Raw genomic sequence first — 20,789 nt, 5'->3', positions numbered from 1 at the left:
CCCCCCCCCCCCCCCCTCCAGTTCTCTTTTACCTTTCAGTACCGTCCCTTTCTGTTTTTACTGCTAAATCTCCTGGGCCCTTTAATAGGCGGCCGCTACTGTGACTCTTCTGTCTGTAGCCAACTGCTCTGACCAGCTTCCAGAGCTAGAAAGCTGTGCAGGTGGGCAGGTTGAGGATTCGGGTGCTCTAGTCTCCCCGTTCCTGTCGTGCGCCCTCTTGTGGTGGGTACCTCTGAGCCAGGGAGATGAAAGTGAGTGAGAGAATGGCCTTAAAAACAGTAGGGTATCAAAGCAGATGCTGAGACTCATAACCAAACTTTCGGCAGAGTGCAGAGAATCTTGTGAGAGAAGGGGGAGATAGACTTGGAGGGGACAGGAGCTCCACAAGGAGAGCAACAGAATAAAAACATCTGGGCCCAGGGGATTTTCTGAGATTGATACTCCAAACAAGGACCATGAATGGAGATAACCTAGAACCCCTGCACAAATGTTGTCCATGGCCGCTCAGTTTCCAAGTGGATTCCCTAGTAAGGGGAACAGGGATTATCTCTGACATAAACTCAGTGGCTGGCTCTTTGATCAGCTCCCCATGAGGGGGAGCAGCCTTACCAGACCACAGAGGAGGACAATGCATCCAGTCCTGATGAGACCTGATAGGCTAGAGTCAGAGGGAAGGGGAGGAAGTCCTCCCCTCTCAGTGGACTTGGGGAGGGGCATTGGAAATGAGAGAGGGAGGGTGGGATTGGGAGGGGGTGAGAGAGGGGTCTACAGCTAGGATACAAAATGAATAAGAAGTGTGTCTATTTTTGCCATAATTTCCCTTTGTCCTGCCAGGTATAGCCTATTAAAGTTGTACAATGCACAGGCAGCATTGGGAAAGTGACTGTAGCTGAGTATGGGGGTTGTTAGTCAGATATGAAGGATAAAGGAAACCATTTTATAATTTAGTTGGTATTCTCATATTGCTTATTCAGGACCCGTCAACAGAGAAGATGAAGACTTGAAGTCACCAAGCTTAGGTTTTATTCGCAGTATACAGCCTCCTAGCTACTAAGATAATAGCTGTTTATTTGACGAATATATCAACATGGCCTTTCAAAACTTTCAGCACCAAGAAGGACTAATTGATCTGTGTGCTGGATAGTTTTACGGCAATGTGACACAAGCTAAAGTCATCCGAGGGGAAGGAACCTACCTCAATTAAGAAAATGCCTTCATGAGATCCAGCTGAAGGATTTTTTTTTTTTTTTTTTTTTAGTGATTGATGTGGGAAGGCCCAGCCCTGGTGGGTGGGGCCATTGCTGAGCAAGCCTTGAGGAACAAGCCAGTAAGCAGCGTCCTTCCATGGTTCGCTGTATCATTTGCCACCTCCGGGTTCCTGCCCTGCTTAAAATTCTTTCAGTGATGAATCATGATGTGGATGTGTAAGCCAAACAAGCCTTTTCTTTCCCAACTTGCTTTGATCATGGTGTTTCATTGCGGCAATAAAAACCCCTAACTAAGACAGCGGACATTTTTTATTTTCTTCATGTAAAACATTTACATCTCAGAACTTGGAAGATAGAAGGTATGTTAGAGAGCTTCTAAACTGCCCTTGGCCACTTGGCAAATGAAGAAGCCGAGATTCAGTGAAGTTGGATGTTGCTAAAAGCATGTCTGCTTGTGCTTAGTTTCTCTAACATGTGCTCAATTCTATCACCCTTTGGACTATGTGACACGATCCAGGGAAGGTCACAGAGCTGTTGGGGTGTTTGCTAATATGGCAGTTGCAGCCAATCACAGTTAATGACCCCCACAACCGAAGAGTCTATGCTTACAAGACTAATTTAAGAAGCACTTTTCACAGCTCCCTTTCATTGCGATAACTTCAAAGCGTTGTCCCTCAGGGCTAGAGAGATGGCTCTGGTTAAGAGTGAATACTGCTCTTGCAGAGTACCAGAGTTTGATTCCCAGAACCACATTGGATGGCTCATATTTCATTGAATTCTGGCTCTAGGGAACTAGGTGTCCTCTTCTGGCCTCTGAGGGTACTGCACAGACCCATACTTAGACACATATATCCACATAGTAAAAATTAAAAATAAAATCTTAAAAGATAAAACATTTCTGGGGTATTATAAAGATGGTCTTATTCACATACACATATAAGACATCTGCAACTCTCAAAGACTGACAATCAGGTTGATTATGGGGAGGGAAGGACACAGATAAGGTAGAAGAGAATAGTTTCATGACAAATGAAAATTTAGTAGAACTTGCTTTGTTCTTAATTGTGTGTGTGTGTGTGTGTGTGTGTGTGTGTGCGCGCGCAGGTGCCGTGGCACCTGTGGAGGTCAGATGACAACCTTTTGGGATTTTTCTCATTCTGCCATGTGAGTTCTGGTCTGTAGGCTCGGCAGCAAACACCTCATCCACTGAGCCATCTCACTGGCCTCATAGAACTTTCTGAAGTAAACCTTTCTTTATGTGGTGGTCCTTCTTTGTCGCATTCCAGAGACATTTCTTGTTAGAATGATGGGTTTATTCCTTGTTCGTAGGTGGGCCATATGACTGCTTGTCTCTTCCTTCACTGTGGATATTTGCACAAAACAAATTGGTATGGATGCCCATACTCTCTGCTACCTATCTAGCCAATGACAACTGTCTATACAAGGTGGAGCAACAACCTAAAATTCAGTGTCTTGAAATTGCCCCCATGGCTTTACAAGAAGACAAGGAGGCCCAAGGTCAACAGCGGACTACAAAGGAAAAAGTGGTGTCATTTTATAGAGAAATATTTTAATCAATTAAATTTTATGTGGAGTTGAGGGAGTGAAGTCCTTACAAATTGTTTATAGACTGATTGCTCCATAATTGTTTTAGCTTCTTAGATTTGCTTAAGTCTCTTTTAAGCAGATTTTATTTTTTTTCCTTTTTTTTTCCTTTTTGTCACACTGTTGACAAGGCTGCACTAGACCTCACTGTGAATCTTAGATTGGCTTCTGAGTGGCCACCATGCCTAGTTACTCAGATTCTTTTCCTGTTGGCTGTAGAAAAGAGTTTGTTAAGAATATCTACTACAGTCAACAGAGACTTAGTATGGTCTGGCCTCCTCTCTGGGGCTTAGTGTAATTCTTTGATGGAAGGATGATTTCATATTCTAACTTTACCCACTGTAGATGGTTCTTCTGTGGAGCTCATGTAATCTCTCAGCAGAGGTATCCCAGGGTAACTGGCATTAGTGACGTGAGGGTGTCAGTAGATGCCACTGAGCAGCCAGTGGGGAGGTTCGGACCCATTAGGTCACCTGGAGGATTTGACCTAGTGTTTACCTGTCATGTGTATTCTCACCATAGGCAGAGAACACTCATGCCATTGTTTAAGAACACATTCTTGAAATGTTGCCAGGGATTAATGACTAAAACCTCTAGCTATCTCGGGAGCGGAAGCTCACATAGACAAGAGCCACGCCAAGCACTTATGATACACATCTTCATTAATACTTGTAACAACCTTCCATATATATATGTAAAAGGGGGAAGAAAAATATGGAAATATATATGGAAAAAGGAAAGGAGAACAAAAACAAGAATATCAGGTATATATTTATATATTTATATATATATCAGTATATATTTATATATTTATATATCAGTATATTTTATATATTTATTTATTTTACATAAATAAATATATAAAATATATTTATAAATATATATTTTCGGCATTTCATGGAACTGGCAATCTATCTGCCTGATCCTCCTCAGTGCCAAGTTTACAGATGTGAATGACTATGCCTGGCTCTGATACTACAGTCATATTTCAGTCAGCAAGTCTGATTCAAAGTCAACATTAGCCCCTATTTATAATGTTTGTCTTTCTACATTGTTCTAGCGGTTGAAATAATAGGGTTTCTGTGACACATGCTTCAAGGCCCCATGCAGTTGAGAGAGGGTAAGTGAGGGTAGATAGGAGTCCCCTCTACATTAGCACCCTCTCTTACTAGCTGATTCAGGCTTTCGTGAAATACTCTGTTGAATAAAGTCTCTCCCACCTAAGCGGAAGCTCACAACCCTGCCGCGCTCTGTTATGATGCAGAACATTTCTTGTAGGAAGCACGAAAGCTCAGTTTTCTTTTTGTCTGTTCAACATGATAGCAGTGAACGCAGCCTGAAATGGGTGCACTGCTGTGCAGGGCTTGGAAATATCAGTATTTTCTGAGCTTTTCAGTGTAAGCATATTTTCTGTATCGGTTTCCTGGGTTTGCTTATATAATGTAGGTTGTATACATTTCAAAGGTCCTGAAGAGCTTTCCCAACCTGCTTTCCGAGGAAGGTACCTTCTAACCCTTCATCATCCAAGCAAAAGCTGCTGAATGTCCTCCTGCTGCCTGAAACACTTTGAAACATTTTACTGTTCAAGCTTAAAAGATTAAAATTCTTGGGCTGCAGAGATGGACTCATTCTTAAGAGCACTTGCTGTTCTTCCAGAGGTCCTGTGTTCAGTTCCCAGCACCTTGTGGCTCACAAGCATCCATTACTTCAGTTTCATAGGGTGCAACGCTTTCTTCTGATTTTTATGGGCATCAGGTATCAGGTACGGTACGCATATATATAAAATGTAAGCAAACATTCACATATATAGGTTTATTATATATATTCATATATAAAAACTTGAAAATTTTAAGAAACATAAGAAATTTGTGTTTTCGTGAAGATCATGGATCCTTGATGATCCAAGGACCTGTCTGTTTCTGGTCTCAAGTGCATTCATATCTTCAGATCTTAAAGTAAGGTTTTCCTGCCTCTACTGGCCTCTGAGGCTCTCCCACCACCAAGGCCCCCAAAGGTCTTCCACTGCATCCCACAACCTCCAGGACACCCTCATGGCCTTCTTTAGTAGTTTGAGAACTGACTATCTTTCTCTTCCCAGTATTTATAAAACCACCGCTTGCAGAGTCATCATGACACCCACATACTGGGTAGAAAGCAAAGCATCTCCTTTGGGCCAGACTCCACGGAGGGTGAGGTTTCAGCTGGGATAAAGTCAGCTTTTCCTTGTACCCCATTATTCTCCTCTCTGGGAAAATGGACAAAAGAGGAGGATTTTTACTGGGGATTGGGGAGAGAGGTCACTACAGAAGGAAAGGGAGGAAGGATGGAAAGATAACACTAAGGATGTCCCTACACATCATATACATCTTATTGAATCACAGACATATGTATCATATGCATACACAGTCAGTTTAAATAGAATTCCTCTTCTTGGTGGGCTTACAGTGCTTCTCCTAAGAGCCGCAGACTGTCTAATAAAAATCCCAGTACCAAGCATGAGAAACCCCTTTTCTAGTTGCTGACCAGAGGCGTTCAAGAGACTCCCTAAACAGCATGGGCTTTTGCTGTTGCTTTTGATTGCCCCCCAAGGAGTTGAAGGTAATCCTTATTGTTGAAGACACCATGCACTTTGCATATGAAATCTAGAGGATCCAAACTGGATCTGATCTGTAAACCTCCTCCCTGAGGACTAGCTTTCATAATACTGGAAGGTTCCGTGTAAGCGTCCATGGGAGAGAAGCAACCAGTAGTTCCACCTAGCTGTGACACCTTTGAACCACAACAACCAGCAAGGCAAACATACCCATAAAGGTGCAAAAGTGGCATTCATACCTTGGGGGTAACCAACGGCTCTCTAACTGCACTTTAAAGCTGCTTATAGGGAGAAATTGTACCTTGTACTAGAAATTTAGCCAACTACACATGGCTAGTGAGGCCATGGATCTTGGAGGAGAACCTACTATCACCACTTTACTAAATCAGTACACTTCCTAAATACATTCAAAGTCTCTATCTTTATGTACACAGATAATTGTATAAAGATATATAAGTATTTTAGCTCTCACCCCTCATCAAAGAACATCTCCTCTTTATGGAAACCATTACAGAAATGCACATCTGATCAAAATTCGGAGAGAAACTGACTGTAGTGTGTCCAGCCCTAACGGATGTATCTACAACACCATTCCTACATCTGAGGTCCAGAGAACATACTAGAAGAGAGGGTAGGAAGATTGTAAGAGCCAGAGACCAGGCAACCTGCTGCGAGACTGTGTCTCCCAGGAACGACAGGGAAGCCTCAGCCCTCTCCCGGGGTTCCATCTGGAGGAAAAACAAACAAACAAAACACACAAACAAAAAAACCAAAAATCCGAACCAAACCAAACCAAAAAAACACAAGTAACATAGGAATGCTGACAGTGGGAGAAAAAGTTTTTCTCAAGGATGAGCCCCTAATTGATTATCTAGTCCTAAGTGGTCAGACCTGAAATTGTATATACACAAATGACATTAAACAGACCGAACAGACTGGAATTATATATTTAGGTGCACGGCTCGCGATTGTGCGCGCGCACACGGGTGCGGACACACACACATGTAGCAAAGATAAAAAGGCCATTATTTGAGAGGGACAAATGGATACATGGAAGGAGTTGGAGAGATGGAGGGAGCAGAGGGAAGGGAAACTTATGTAATTATATTTTAATTTTAAAATCAACAACAAACAAAAACAGCAAGAAAAACACATAGAAAGGAAGGAAGAAAGAGAGGAATGAAGGAAAGGAAGAAAGGAAGGAATAAAACAAAAGAAAGAAAGAAAAAGAAAGAAAAGTCAGGCTTCACCTGGATTGTCCAGGCTCGATTTTCCACCCCCCAAAACGATGCAAAACAGTGTTCACTAGATGGCGCTCAGTTGCAAAAGAAGTGGAGAAGCAGAGCTAGAGCTACGGTGAAACTAAGGCGCCCAAACTGATTTTTGTCTCTTGAAAACCAGCTCTGCCCGGTGGGGAGCGGTGGAGGGACGCGGGGTCGCCAGGCGCGCGGTGGCGCACCGGCTCCCGGGAAGCTGACGGCGCCGTTGCTGCTCCGGGATGTCAGCCGAGACCAGTCTCGGGAATGCGGTGCACACTCCCGGGGCCATCTTTTCCTTTCCGGGGTCCGCCAGCCCCGGACTGGCAGAGCATATCGAGGGCGGGAGATTAGCGCCTCCTCCAGCTGCAGTTTGCCCCACTTGAGCCCTCGGTACTTTGGCGTCCACGAAGAGAAGGATTGCTTTTAAAATCAGAATAATTAAGTCAGTGGACCCGGGCCTGGTAATACTAGGTTCCAGATCCATGCGTTTTTACACGTAATTCTAATAGTCCAGGAAATCCTAATGAGTCGCCGATACCCAGTCCTCTTGTCACGGGGGCTCAGCGGTTAGCAATGTGGATAAGTCTCTCGAGGAAGGCCCGAGAAGTCAGGCGGCGGGTCCCCCCCTCCTCACTCAGCCCCATCTCGAGGACACCGCGGGGCAGTCGGTGCCTGCAGAGGGAGGGCATGGATCCGTGCAGCCTTTGTGGATTGCAGCGGGAGACCCTTGAAGCAGGGAGGGCTTCTTGCTTTAGGAGGGCAGGGGGAAGGGACGCCTTCAGGACGCTCGCTGAGACGGTTGGTGGGCGGAGCGGAGGGCACGGATTGAGACAGAAGTGGGCTGAGGTGTATCTGGCAGAAGAGACCTTATGGGGGGGGGGGGGTCCAACCGGAAAGAGTTAAACGGAAAACTATCTCAGGAGGCAAGGGGCCCGTGGTGTGACCCCAGGAACAGGGTCAAGGGCACAAGAGGAAAACGGAGCAAAGTTCCCTCAATCCTAGGTGACACTGGGAAGTTTAGGGGTTCGGTTCCTGAGAGTAAAAACATTTTTCCCAATGTAAAATTATGGCACAACACTACACGACATTTCATCTGGAGAAATGTGGATCAGATTAGAATTTACTCAGGGTGAGACTTCAGTGTGCTCAGTTGAAGGCTTTGCAAGAGTCTTTGTACAGCCAAAGGGTGCACACAGCCCGGCCCTTGAACGCCAGCGACTCCAGCAATCGGTCATTTGCGGCAGTTTCTTACTATTCCCTGACACCCCCCCCCCCGCCAGTTTTTCCAGTAATATAAACAGTGCGGGGATTATGCCTATTTTGTGTATTTATTAAGATTTTAAAAAGTGCCAATTAGTCCTTGTGATTATTGCCGGTTTTATTGTCTTTACCGTGATGAGTGACATCTGCCGCCTTCCCAGCGGTGAGTGCTAAGCGGGAATCCGACAAGTAATGCATTTTGCTGTGGGAGCGAGTTTGTTGACGCACGTTTTAGCTGAAGGCGTCTTGGATGGCAGCCTGTAATTAATTCCGACATTTGCCGTTTGCCAGCCTCGGGGTCTGCCTGTGTGAGGGAAGGCTTCTTAGGCATTCAAAGGGAGAAGTTCTGTGTGCCTGCGCACTCCTCGAGCTCTTCAACCAGCGCAGCCAACTTGTACAAAAGGCCTACATGCTTCTGAGGAATTTTCACAGCCGACGAAATGAAAGACAACTCTCGTTGCTGGAGATGCTGGCAGAATACCGAGGAAACTGTGATTTATTCTGTTTTTCAGTTTGTAAATCACAGAGACTTCTAACACTGGTTTATACTTTTATATCACAGATCCATTCATTCCGGGAGTTCTCAGAAGGGGAACAGCGAGCCAAACAGTCATAGTATGCGATAGAACTTCCGGTTCCTTTAAAAACTCAGTTATGTTCTGTAAATATGTTTTTTTGTTTGTTTGTTTGTTTGTTTTGTTTTGTTTTAATTCCAAGGGTAGGATTTCAGTTTGGGCTTCGGTTTGTCCACAGCTGGTAATTGCCACCCGCGGGCCTTGTCTTTGCCAGTTGGTGAAGGCTTGCCTCATGCTGCATGGAGAGCGTGTGGTCTAGGACTCTGAGGCATATAAATAAGAGAGCCCGGAGAGAGAAAGGGTGACATGGGGTGAAGGGCAGTTTGGAGGGACCAGAGACTCTCAGCGGTACAGCATGGCGGCTTGGAGGAGACAGACGGAGAAGATTGCTTGATAGTTTTGCTGTTTTCGGAGAATTCATATAGGCCTAAAAATCCCATAGACCCTAAACAGCCAGGAGAAGTAAAGGGGTCTGCGTCCTTTCCCTTCCTAACCTTCTCTCTCCTATCTGTGGTGGGGGTTGGAAGCGAGAGGCTTTAAGGAATCCCAAATGAAGTGGCGTTTAGAACCGAGCGCAACAATGTAGTGTTAGCCGTGGATTTGGTCTAATGGAGCGCTGCTCTTTCAGAGGACCTGGAAGTTAGATGCTGATTTGAGTATGGAGTGCTACGCCCTCGAAAACCACGTGGGACACTTGCGGAACGTGGTGTCTCCATCTAGGTTGCTCTCAGACTCACTATGGGAAGGTGGGATGGTCACTTTAGAGCGACAGAGCAGAGCAGCGTGGATGGAGGAGGCTGACGCTCCCATCTTCCTCCAACTTCACCCACCTTTGGCCTTCTCCCTGGCTAAACCATTAGTCCGCCTTTTGCAAGTGTGTGGATGATCACTGACCTGTCCCTTTACATGGCCTCAGTGCTGACACTGTTGTTTCCATCAACAGCGCCCTCGCTCCCCCTTCCTGCCTTCCTCTCTCTCCTTTTTGTAGTGCTGGGTTTGAGCCGGGCTGCACCTCCTGCTCTTGCTTTGCTGGCAGTCTCGCTGCTCCATCAGGGTTTCTCACAGCTCTGTTTCCAGATTCCTTTTCCTCTCATGGCACTCATTGCCCTGGTTCAGCTTAACCTGTTTTCCTGGCACCACTTCCTACCTATACAGGCTGAACCTCTTTCCTGGCCTCTTGACAACTGCCTCATAGGGAGTGCTCAGTTTACCTAATTCCCATTTTGTTAGCACTGGATAATACTCCAACTCCATTTTTTAGTTTTTGTTGTTTTTGAGACAGAGTTTCCTTGGCTGTCCTGGACTCACTTTGGACTGGCCAGCCTCGAACTCACAGAGATCCACCTGCCTCTGCCTCCCTGTGTGCTGGGATTACAGAGTATTTTTACTAAATATATTATAAAAATGCAGCATTTTGCACACAATAAACTGCCTTTAGCACACTCAAGAGACTGTTTATTACTTACTTTACAGACATTTTGAGTGTTCCAAAAAGTATTAAAGTTTAATTCTAAATGGCTTAATATATTGGGGGAGTCTGGGCAAGAAAAAAAAGAAGGTAGTATGTCAGCATGTATTCAAGTATATCTGACAGGGCTGTGAGATGAGCTGGCTTCTCTCACATTCTGTCCCTTCAGGCAAGAGTCTCCCATCCACTCCTCTGTGCCGCAGCTGCCGCCACATTGGAAGACCAGCAGGTCAGGAGTCTACCAGACATGTCTGCATTTTCCTCCTGTCCTGTAACAGTCCCTCCCTCCCTCCTCTGTCACATATCAGGACCCAGCTCTTTTTTACCTGGTGACTACAAGTTCGATTCTGTCTCCCTGTAACCCAATGTTCTCTCTGTCTTTCTGTCTCTGTCCTTTATAGTCCCACTGTGAACATTCAGATGATGGCGCCTAACAGTTTCTGGTAAAACCATTTGTGTTTGTTTCTGTTTCTCTTGCTAGGTGTTTAGTTCTCTGAGGGAAGAGATGGAATTAATTCATCTTTAAGTCCTGGTCTCCATAATTGTGTCTGGCTCCTGGCAGATTATGAACAGATATTTCTGATTGTGTAGATGGATTGGAACCCATGTCATGGTTACATTAGTATTTACTTACTTTTCTGTAATAGGAAAGAAAAGGGCCAGAGGGAGTAAGACGTTGCGTAACTGCTGAGGCTTTTGGAAAAATTATCCGGTATTTGGCAATAGAGAGAAAACTGACAGGATGACCTTCAGGGCTGTTAGAATAGTGGCAAGGCTGTCAATGCCCACCCCATTAGCAGTCTGCCTTTGGACAACTTGCAAGCTAGGAACGTTTATTTCTTTAAACATCTTTAAATGGTTAGATTCTAAATAGTTACATAATAATTACATAATATTTTCAATTTTTTTTTCCTTTTGGCTTGCAAAGCCTAAAATATTTACTGTCTGGCTCCTGTAGAAAACTTTACTGATGTGTGGAAGACAGTCACTTTGACTCACTTTTTACTTCTGACTTTGGCCTAGATATTTTACAACTCTGTAAAGTTAGAAAGCCATAAAACTACAGCGCTGGCACCTTCTGGTTTTTAGTTACAGTCCTCTTCTCACATTCCCTTTTGTTCTCCGGCTACAGAAAAATCTGTTTCTATATCCTCTTTCCACAAGCCTTGCCAGCCTAATGACTGAAACTTTAACACTTGAGCCCTGCCTGTTTCTACGGCAATCGGGGCTTTTATGTTTCGAGGGAGAGGCTCTCGGTGTAGGTGGGAGAGGCAGGGTGTGGGGTTCAGGTGGTTTTGGAAGCCAGGACGGACCTTGCCAGGGTGAGAAAGTCAGGCTGTGTAGAGTGTGGGCTAACAGATGACTTTTTTCTCACCAAGGTGGGGAAGGAAGGGAAGAGGGAACAACCCAGCAGCTCAGAGCTGCTACAGGGTATAGCTGCCCTGCTGGGAGCCGGTTAGCCTCACGGGATGCCCTGTCCACTTTTCAAAGATGAGCTCTTGATATTCTCGCCCACAGACAAAGCTCAGTATTTCTTCTCAACCTGTGCCTCTAGTGGCTGCCCTTCCTCTTTGAATTTTCCTCTTTACTTCTCTTTAAAAAGAGTTTTTCCCAAAGACAGACTGTAGCAGCCCCACTGAGTCCCACCGAATGTTCAAATGACCAAGACTAGAAGCAGAAGGGTTTGATTTTATTTTGTTTTCTTTATTTGCCAAAAATGACCTGGAATAATGAGAGCCTTTGCTTGTCATTGCCCGTAGACCTCTCTCACTTCATGCACCAAGACTGACACTCTTGTATGTCGGCCCAACCTTGTATTCCTGAACAGTCCACACGGCAGCTCAGCCAGGTGAGTGGGAATTTAAGTCCCATTTACAGTTGTCTTCATTTAGGGTCCAGGGACCCACAGGGCAGCACCATCTGCTAGGTAGCAGCAGTTGTGTGTAAGAGGAGGACAGTGTAAATTCCTCGCCTGTCAGTCACCAGGAGAGGTTCTAACCAAATAAGTCACTGAAAGGAGAAAACCTGGCTTGGCCAGTCATTCTGTAAAACCAGGGGCAAAAAGAGCTGTCATACTGCTAGATTAAAAAAAAAAATGAAAGAAAACTATTGAAAAATCCTCTGCATAGTTTCTTTACTGTTTCAAAATGTAGACATTTATTTCTTCTTTAACCAAAATGGAAGGGAGTGGGGATTATAGCATTGCCTAGCATATGTGAGGCATCTATCTCCAGTGCTACAAATAATAAAAAGATTTGTTTATTGCCCCAAACAGGAGTTCTGATGATATGACATTTTACTATAATAGTACTGGACTGTTTTTTTTTTTTTTAGAACAATGTTTTAGATTTTATGTGTTTGACAAATTTTAAAAGAGATAACAGATTCATAGAGTTAAGAAATTAATGCTTTTTTTTTTTCAAGTAACAGTGTTGAGTTTTGGGGTTTTTGAAGAGCTCTCTCTCTGTTCTGTATTGAAACAAGGCTACAAATAAGGACATGAGGGAAGGGTCACATGCAAATGAGGGTGGTTTTGTGATTTTTTTTTTTTTCAACAGGGACACCCCTGTTTGCCATTTGCTCTTGGCTCTTTCTCAACAGCCACCATCTCTGTACTGCTGTCATCTGCAGTGTGGGCCTTCCTAGCCCTGGCCCTTTGCAGCTGTTGCCAGCTGTTCAGTCACGGCCACCAGCCCACTCACTGGCCAGTACATCAGTGTAGAGGGGTCAGAGGCCTTTGTAGCAGTGGTCTGGTCCTGCGCTCCCCCTCCTCAGCTAGCCAGGTTTCAATGAGCTGAGATTTAAAGGGAATCATAGTACTCTCTCTCTGGCACCAATTCAAGCCCATAGGAACTTGCTCGAAGTCTGTTCCACAAGAAAATGCTATTAAAAGATATTTTGAACTAAAAAGACACTTTTTTTTTTTTGATGCCAGCATAGTTTAAAGATGTCCTTTCTCCACAGTTCCTTTGGGCAGGGACTGTCACACATGGACAGGTCACGAGGGGGCGGCTGGATGCTTACTAGATCAGAGATGATGTCCAAGGTCTGGTGAGCCAGGCCAAGGCATGACTGCTGGTTCCCACCTTGCATCTGCCCTTTGCCTGGCTGGGACTACCCAGGATCCCCAGCCCTGTGCAGCCCAAGGAAGCCCACTGGCTCAGGCCTGGCCCCCACGACTGCTCCTGCTCCCTTCCGTCTGCACTGTTGTGGATGAGCAGGAAAACTTTTAAGTGTGCTTTGGAGCTGTGGCTTCTGCCTGTTCACAGCACAGTATAACTAGAACCTTGTAGATGAGGATTGTATGTACATTTCTGATTTACACAGGAGCAACCACACTCATTTTTAAAACATTTATAAAGACACCTTTAATTTTCTGATCTTCCTGGTTTCAGAGCTTTTGTCTGGATCGTTGCTGATGTTTCAACAGGCTCACTATAGCCCTTTCCTGGCAGACTTCTAACATTAGTTAACTTTTGTCCTTCAGTCATCATTTTATTAAATTTTTTATGTATTAAAAATAGGTCTTCTATCTCCAGGTGTTTAGTATAAAATAGAGTATGGATAATTATTTTTACCCCAAAGCTCAGCATAACAGTCCAGTAACTTCTACAAAATATCTCCTTGTGGATACCCTGAGTGCTCTCTTACTCTTCATTCATTCATTCATTCATTCATTCATTCATTCATTCATTCATTCAGCAGTTTTCATCCATGTTTACTGATGGACCCAGTTACTGTGTCTGTGTCTCTGGGAGTTTCTGAGCTCCTCCTACTTCGAGCTGAAGAAAGCAGACAGGTCACTTCCAGCTCTTTTCCTTACTGTTCCACCTCTCAGGTTGGGTATGGACCCTCCCCCCCCAGCACACTGGGAAGCCTGAGGCATTTTTCTCTTGGGCAGCTCAGCATGAACATGGCTTCAGCGGGAGCTGCAGCTGATGTTAGCACCATCTACCCCTCTACAAGCTGCCTAGCAGAAACGCTACAGAGTGCAACCGTTTACAGAGTATCGAGAAAAATAGCTCCAGCTCTAATTACTGCACAAATCCCATGCCATGCCGATTTTCACCAAATAGTTATATCAATTATAACAGTGCTATAATACTATTAACATTCATTAGGCAACTAAATTGTGTCACGCACTGTGCTAAAGGCTAAAAACACCCTTTTCATTAATCCTCACGCTCTTAGCATCCCTTCCCCCCCACTGTGTCCTCCACACCAAACTGCCATCATCTCCAGATCTTCATGAGTTTGGCTGTTCCTTGTTTGGAAAAAAAAAAAAAGATAATAACCCAGCTGGGCTTGTTGACTGCTGATGGTTCCTCACAGAAGGGGGGATGGGAAGGGCCACAGGGGGACAACCACCTCAGTATCTAGATGTTCCTACCAACCAGTCTCACGCGATCCTTCCCTAATTGCATGTGACGTCAGGTAGGGACTAGAGTAGATAGGTTGGGAGGGACTTGGGAGAGAGTTCCATCTACTTGGCCATTGGTGGGGCATAATTCATAATGGACAGAGATATTGCAGGGTGGCTGATTTAACGGCACTCACGTTCCTGCCCATGCCGTTCACCCATTGCTCTGTAAGCGAGCCTGATAACCCCAATGGCTCTCCAGAGTGACGGTTGGTGGACTCGGAGCTCAATTTGTTTTGGGGACCTTGTCTCACCCAGGGAAGAATTTTAACAGCATTTCGATGCGGAAACTGGGCACTGCTATTAACACACAGGGTGCACATTCAGGGTTAGGCCCTCAAGGCCACGGCTGTGCTGTAGTTCTTTCAAGCATCAGCAGTAGCCCTAGCGGTCACAGCATGGCCCTACTAGCCCCCATCGCTTTTCTTAGGCACTTATCAAGTGGTTCCTAAAGCTGAAACTCCTGTCCTCAGAGGCATATGCCCAGGCTCTCCCCAGCCTCGATCGCTCTTCCTAGATTTTTTTTTTTTTTGTATAGAGTGGACTCCTAAAGACTGTCATCTGACTGGGAGTGGGGGATGGAGGAAGACAGGGGCCTGGGTTCTCACCTCCCCTCTGCTCCCCAGTTCTCCTGTATCTTTCCTGTTACTTTTACCATCTGACTGCAGAGAAGAGCCTCAGGTCTGGGTACCTTCTGTGGATAGAGGCAGTCAGTCTTTCCCTGGCATTTAGGTGTCTTGGCTTGCTTGGGGGAGGGGTGTGTGCGTCTAGAAGTCTTCCTTCAGCTGCTCCTGTTTGGAGGTAACTGCTCCCCAGCTCAGTGCCCAAGGCTGTGCTGTCTTTTTAAGGGCACTGTTTACCAAGGTTCTGAGGCAATTTCTGTAGGAGTGCTCCAAAGCTTGCTCTGTCAAAGATAAATGTTTCCTACTGAGCATTTTTTTGGCTTGCGTTTTTGCCCAAGGCCTTTTCGCTCTGTCTTCATAGTTAGTCCACAGAGAGCCCGAGAGAGCATTAAAGATCCACTTCACTAATTCATAGCCAATTAGGAAACTTTGTTTTGAATCTGACTGGAAGATTGCTTTGGCAGTGGACAGAGCCCTCCTGTCCTGCACTCCAGGGGATTAAAACTCTTCCCTCCAGTTTGTTAGGAAACATGTTTGAATTACATGGTAAAAAACAGCCCTCAGTTCAGCCTTGGCCCATGACAGCAGCACACACTCTGCTTTGTTGCTGGAGAAAGCGTTTGCTTTCTGCTCTAGAGTTTCTGGCACACATGGATGCTGTGTTAGGCTGTGCAGCTGAGAGAGGGCATTATTTTCTTCTTTGGTGATTTGTCCAAATTTGAATTGTGATCTGATTGTCCCCTCCCCCCCTCAGGGTTTCGTCTCAATTTCATCCAAATTTTGTTATGAAAAAGACTATTCTGATAGTTTACTGAGACCATAGGCTCCTGAATGAGGAGCCCTAGGTTGCCGCAGTTTTATTTTCTTTTAAAGAAAGTGCTTTTGAATTGTAGCAGAATGTAAACTAGCTAGCTTTGGAGCTGCATTTTAAAAAGTCTCAGCACAGCAAAAGTTTAGTCCTGAGAGGAATCTACAACTCTCAGACTGTGAGGTTGTAGAGGTGTGCCTACTCTTTGCTTTTCAATGTGGGAAAACTTGAGCCTGCAGGTCGAAGACCCTCCTCCCTTAATCACAAAGTTCATTGCTTCTAAAAGGTTGTCTTGTTAAGTCTAATTTCATTTCTGTGGGTCAGTAGTTGGACAGCATGCTTGAAAACAAAACAGAATGAACCCTAAGTTCCCTAGGCTTTCTTTATTGGCTTCTCATACCTGGTTCAATGTCAAGGGAGTAGCTGTCGATTTCCAGATCCAGCTGTTGTTGAGCAGCTGTGGACCGGAGCTCCTCCAGGACACCGCGCACGGCCTGTGTGAGGTTGTACGGCACTGCCTTGGCAAACCGCACTTTGCTGTTTACGATTACACTCCCATTCCTGAAGCTCAGTATTTCCAGTTGCTTAAACCCTGTAAGATTGGATTGCAGGTACGGAACCAGCTGCAAAAGAAAAATAATAGTTTATTCCTAACTCAGCCACTGCTGGTTCTCTTATGCTCATGTTTCCCTCTCTGAGGCCTACATGTCACTTCTGCACTGTTTTTGTTGTTGGTTGTGAGACCGAAACACCACAACCTAATTATCTATTTGTAATAATTATGTTCATATTTCCACCTTTCTGCCTGCATTGAGATAGACAGGCAGGGATTTCTTCGTGCCTTGTGAGAACAGATGCTTTTAAAAAATCCGAGCCAGTCCTGAGAGCCAAAGAATGCCACATTGTTATTTTATTTATTTATTTATTTTTATTACTTACACTTTATTCATTTTGTATCCCCCCATAAGCCCCTCCCTCCTCCCCTCCCGATCCCACCCTCTCTCCCTTTTCTGCATGCATGCCACTCCCCAAGTCCACTGATAGGGTAGGTTCTCCTCTCCTTTCTGATCTTAGTCTATCAGTTCTCATCAAAAGTGGCTGCATTGTCCTCTACTGTGGCCTGGTAAGGCTGCTCCTCCCTCAGGGGGAGGTGATCAACGAGCAGGCCAATCAGATTATGTCAGAAGCAGTCCCTCTTCCCATTACTATGTAACCCACTTGGACACTGAACTGCCATGGGCTCCACCTGTGCAGGGGTTCTAGGTTATCTCCATGAATAGTCCTTGGTTGGAGTATGAGTCTCTGGGAAGTTCCTTGTGTTCAAATTATCTTGTTCTGTTGCTTTCCTTGTGGAGTTCCTGTCCCCTCCAGTTCTATTTCCCACTTCTTACATAAAATTCCATTCACTCTGCCCATCAGTTGTCCATCAGGCTTAGCATCTGCTTTGACAGTCTATACTGCAGAGGCTTTCAGAGGCCCTCTGTGGCAGGTTCCAAGGTTGTTTCCTGTCACATTGTTATTTTTTTAAAAGTGACTATGCCAAACTGGGTCCAGGAGCCAACCCACCTGCATTTGTGTAAAAGAACGTTTTCAATTTGAAAAGAACCATTAAAATAAAAAAAAAACCCCAAACCTATTGTGTCTGATCAGTGTGCTAAATCTTAATAGCACGCAGAAGAGAAGAGTCCAAACCAGGACATTTGGGTAGGGCTGCTGAAGCTGGTCCTAACCAGCTGAGTGACCTTCATCAAGCAATACAATAACTGTGTGGGACTGCATGCTTATCTGAATTGTGTGTGGTGTGTGTGTGTGTGTGTGTGTGTGAGAGAGAGAGAGAGAGAGAGAGAGAGAGAGAGAGAGAGAGAAGGTGGTTTCCCTGGGATTCCTATCCAAACATAATTTAGTAATCTCAAAAACATCCTTATGGCATTATGTTTATTTCATGCTCCCATCTGTGAGCCACAGTCATCTTGAAGGTCATTGTCCAGAAATATTTGGAACTCATTTTCTGACTCTAGAAGTATTTGTGAACTACAGCTCTATAAATATGGGTGGCAAAAGGCTCAAGCTGTAAGCTTTGAGGCTTGCCTCAGACCCACTTGTTTTTCCTCTCCCACTCTTTGTCCCACTAGTATTTTGACTCTGACCTTGTTTCACAAGGTGTGTTGGTTAGTCCTGTGAACAGGGTGCAAACTAGAGTTGCCTGGGACACTGGAACCTCAGTTGAGCAATGGCCACCTTTAGATTGGCCCTTGGGCCTGCCTTTGTCATGGTTTATTGACTAATGTTTGACGTGGTGGGCATTAGCCCACTGTGGGCTCTACCACCCCTGGGCAGGTGGTCCTGGGTTATACAAGAAAGGGCAGAATAAGCCACGAGGAACAACCCCATAAGCAACATTTCTCAGTGGCTTCTGCTTCAAGTTTCTGTCTAGAGGTCCTGCCTTGGAGGCCCTCTCTGTTCTCTCTTCTCACAAGTGAAAACAGAGTGTAGCAACCACTCAGCCTTAACTTTACAAAGGAGGAAACGTTCTTAGGGGTGGCAGAGACACACGTGGGTGAAGTGTGGGTGTGCATCTGTCCATCGCTCAGGAAGAAATATGCCTGCATCTATTTTCACTGCACTTAATACCTTTGTTATGGCTAACCCTAGTGAAGACACTGGGGTGAGGCTCACTGCGATACCCTTTCTTAAGACAGTCCCAATACTCACCTCATGGTATGTGTATGTCTGTAGAGCAGAGAGTCTTACTTGAAAAAAAATATTCAAGCCATATGGTAATTTAACTTATACAAAGCATGTACATTTTCTGACATTGTCAGAAATCATGTGTGTTATACGCACCGTGCGATTTATTTAATCAGACGTGACTATTAAAGCCATCACAGGTTTCAGTATTTATTACTTACATGTATTTCTTATTGAACTTGTAGAAACATAATTAAAATGTGAGCCTGAGGGCGTCTGTTATCAAAATGTATCCACTGTGAAAAATGTTCTCATTTTATGGGAAGGATCAGAGATGACCAGTTGTACAGCCATTTACAACAACCTAAGAGAGTTTGAAAAGGGAGAGTTTGTAGCTGAGCTTTCCTGAGCAGTGTGGCTCTGTGCTCTCTTACAACTTGGGGAAATTCATTTATTCCAAGCTCACTTTTTCTGACCTGTATTATAGTGTTTCTGTATAAAATGTGAAAAAAAAATATTCATAGAGAACCATCATGAGGAGAACTTAAGGATAACCTTGTTTCCATGAAGCTGGTGTCAGTGTCCTCTCTGACTGGTCACCGTAGAACTCATTTCTCTGGTTGGGGCCAAATCACCTCAAGATTCTAGATCAATGCCTTCTGCAACAGCCCAGCTGCTTCAAATGCCCGCCTCCTCCTAACCTGCCTTGCGCAAGATGAGCAATGATTATACTATAATCCCAGAGCAAGAGCGGGAGAGCGGCAAGCCAGGCTCACTCACCAGGTCTGTGAATCGTTGTTCCAGGGCTTGATACTCCAGAGAACTCTTGTTGAACAGATCAGAGGAGAAAGGCATGTTAGCAACGCGCAGACTGAAGAATACCACCAGCTCATGGCCCTTGATGGCAACGGTCTCAGAGCTGGTGGTGATGTACTGGAATGATGGGATGGGTGTGGTCGTCTCCACAAAACGACCCGGGGCGGAACCGTATCCGCTCAGTCCTGATACTTCTGACAAGGCGGGAGTGTCAGACGCATCCATCTGGTCTCTGTCTCTGATTGTATCTCGGCTGCTTGTAATCAACTCGCTCTCACCGGAAGATGCGGGCCAGTGTGACATTTCTAGAGGCAGCTGGCTGATGGTAGAGTAATCACTGGTGGGGACAGTGATCCCGGGGATGGGTATTGTTTGGCCAGTGGTGATCAGGTGAGCGGAGCTTTGATCATCCGGAGAGAGGATGCTAGGTGTAAAGGAAGGTAGATTTTCTGAAACGAAAAATTCCACCCAAAGAGAAAATGAAAAAAAAAAAAAAATCAAAGTTAATCAACTTTAAGTAAGGATACAACATTTAAACTGTCAGTTTCAATCACCATTTTAAAAAAGGAGAATTGCTATAGAAAGGGCAAGAAATGCTGTATCCAAACGAGGGAGATAAAACATGGATCCCTGGACTCATTTTATCCAGACCCAACATTCTACATATATGAGATGAAAAGAGTATCAGTTAATTAGACTTTCTGGAATTACTGTGCAGGTAGACTTAGCACACCTGCAGATTAGATAAAACAGTGACCAGTCACTAGAATAGAGTTGGATACCAAACATCAGTTGGCATTGATGTAGATTTAAAAATCACACCCTCATCTGGAACCTTCAGACAACCTTCTGCAGTTTTGGTTCAGAGATTTTATTCAGTTCCTAATATTGCAAACCTGAATTTTGCACAATGAACTTTTTTGGATCCATTGATCTCATTTTGGTAGTCTTATGACCTAAAATTCTACTATGCTTTTTTGAGAACTGGATACTGATATTGAATACGTTGGCAATTTGCAAAATGGTCCTGGGGCTGTAAAGGTGTGGGTGATATATGCTTTGGGCTGTATATTGAACATGCTGTTTGGTAAGTATTCGATAATATTTCAAGCCTTTTCATTGCTTTCACATAGGACTGCTGAAGTCCATTCCATTTTTGGTACAAAATTAAAAACACGAAGTACTTATGAACCAAGACAGTAGTTATATGAACCTTTCATATAGAGAGATTGATGGATTATTAAAGTCGTCCAATAAACCTAAATCCAGAGCCACTGATTGCATTTAAGGGACTAGGTGAACAAGGCAGGCAATTTCTATGATTACTGCCAGTGGCATTTTGGCAAATCTGTGGGAAAGTTCTGCTGAAACCTGAATGCTAAGTATGATGAATGGTCTGTCTGAATGCAGACAGAATCTTTGGACTTGCAGCCAACTAATTCACCACGGTATGATCACCCAAACTG

At 44.6% G+C, this 20,789-nt stretch overlaps 1 protein-coding gene across 1 annotated transcript in view; it reads right to left on the bottom strand.

Moving 5' to 3' along the window:
• Impg1 (interphotoreceptor matrix proteoglycan 1) overlaps positions 1 to 20,789 on the bottom strand; it is a 112,653-nt gene that overhangs the window by 8,761 nt on the left and 83,103 nt on the right. The window contains exons 12-13 of the mRNA XM_055602500.1: positions 19,288 to 19,772; positions 16,220 to 16,442 (exon numbers count right to left, since the gene is read on the bottom strand). Coding sequence (XP_055458475.1) covers positions 16,220 to 16,442; positions 19,288 to 19,772 — 708 coding nt within the window. The remainder of the gene's footprint in view (positions 1 to 16,219; positions 16,443 to 19,287; positions 19,773 to 20,789) is intronic.

Source organism: Psammomys obesus, unplaced genomic scaffold (assembly GCF_907164565.1).
Source record: "Psammomys obesus unplaced genomic scaffold, mPsaObe1.curated_primary_1811, whole genome shotgun sequence".
Classification (NCBI taxonomy): domain Eukaryota; kingdom Metazoa; phylum Chordata; class Mammalia; order Rodentia; family Muridae; genus Psammomys; species Psammomys obesus.
The sequence above is the reverse complement of the archived record's forward strand: the minus strand, read 5'-3'. Positions and strand labels throughout refer to the sequence as shown.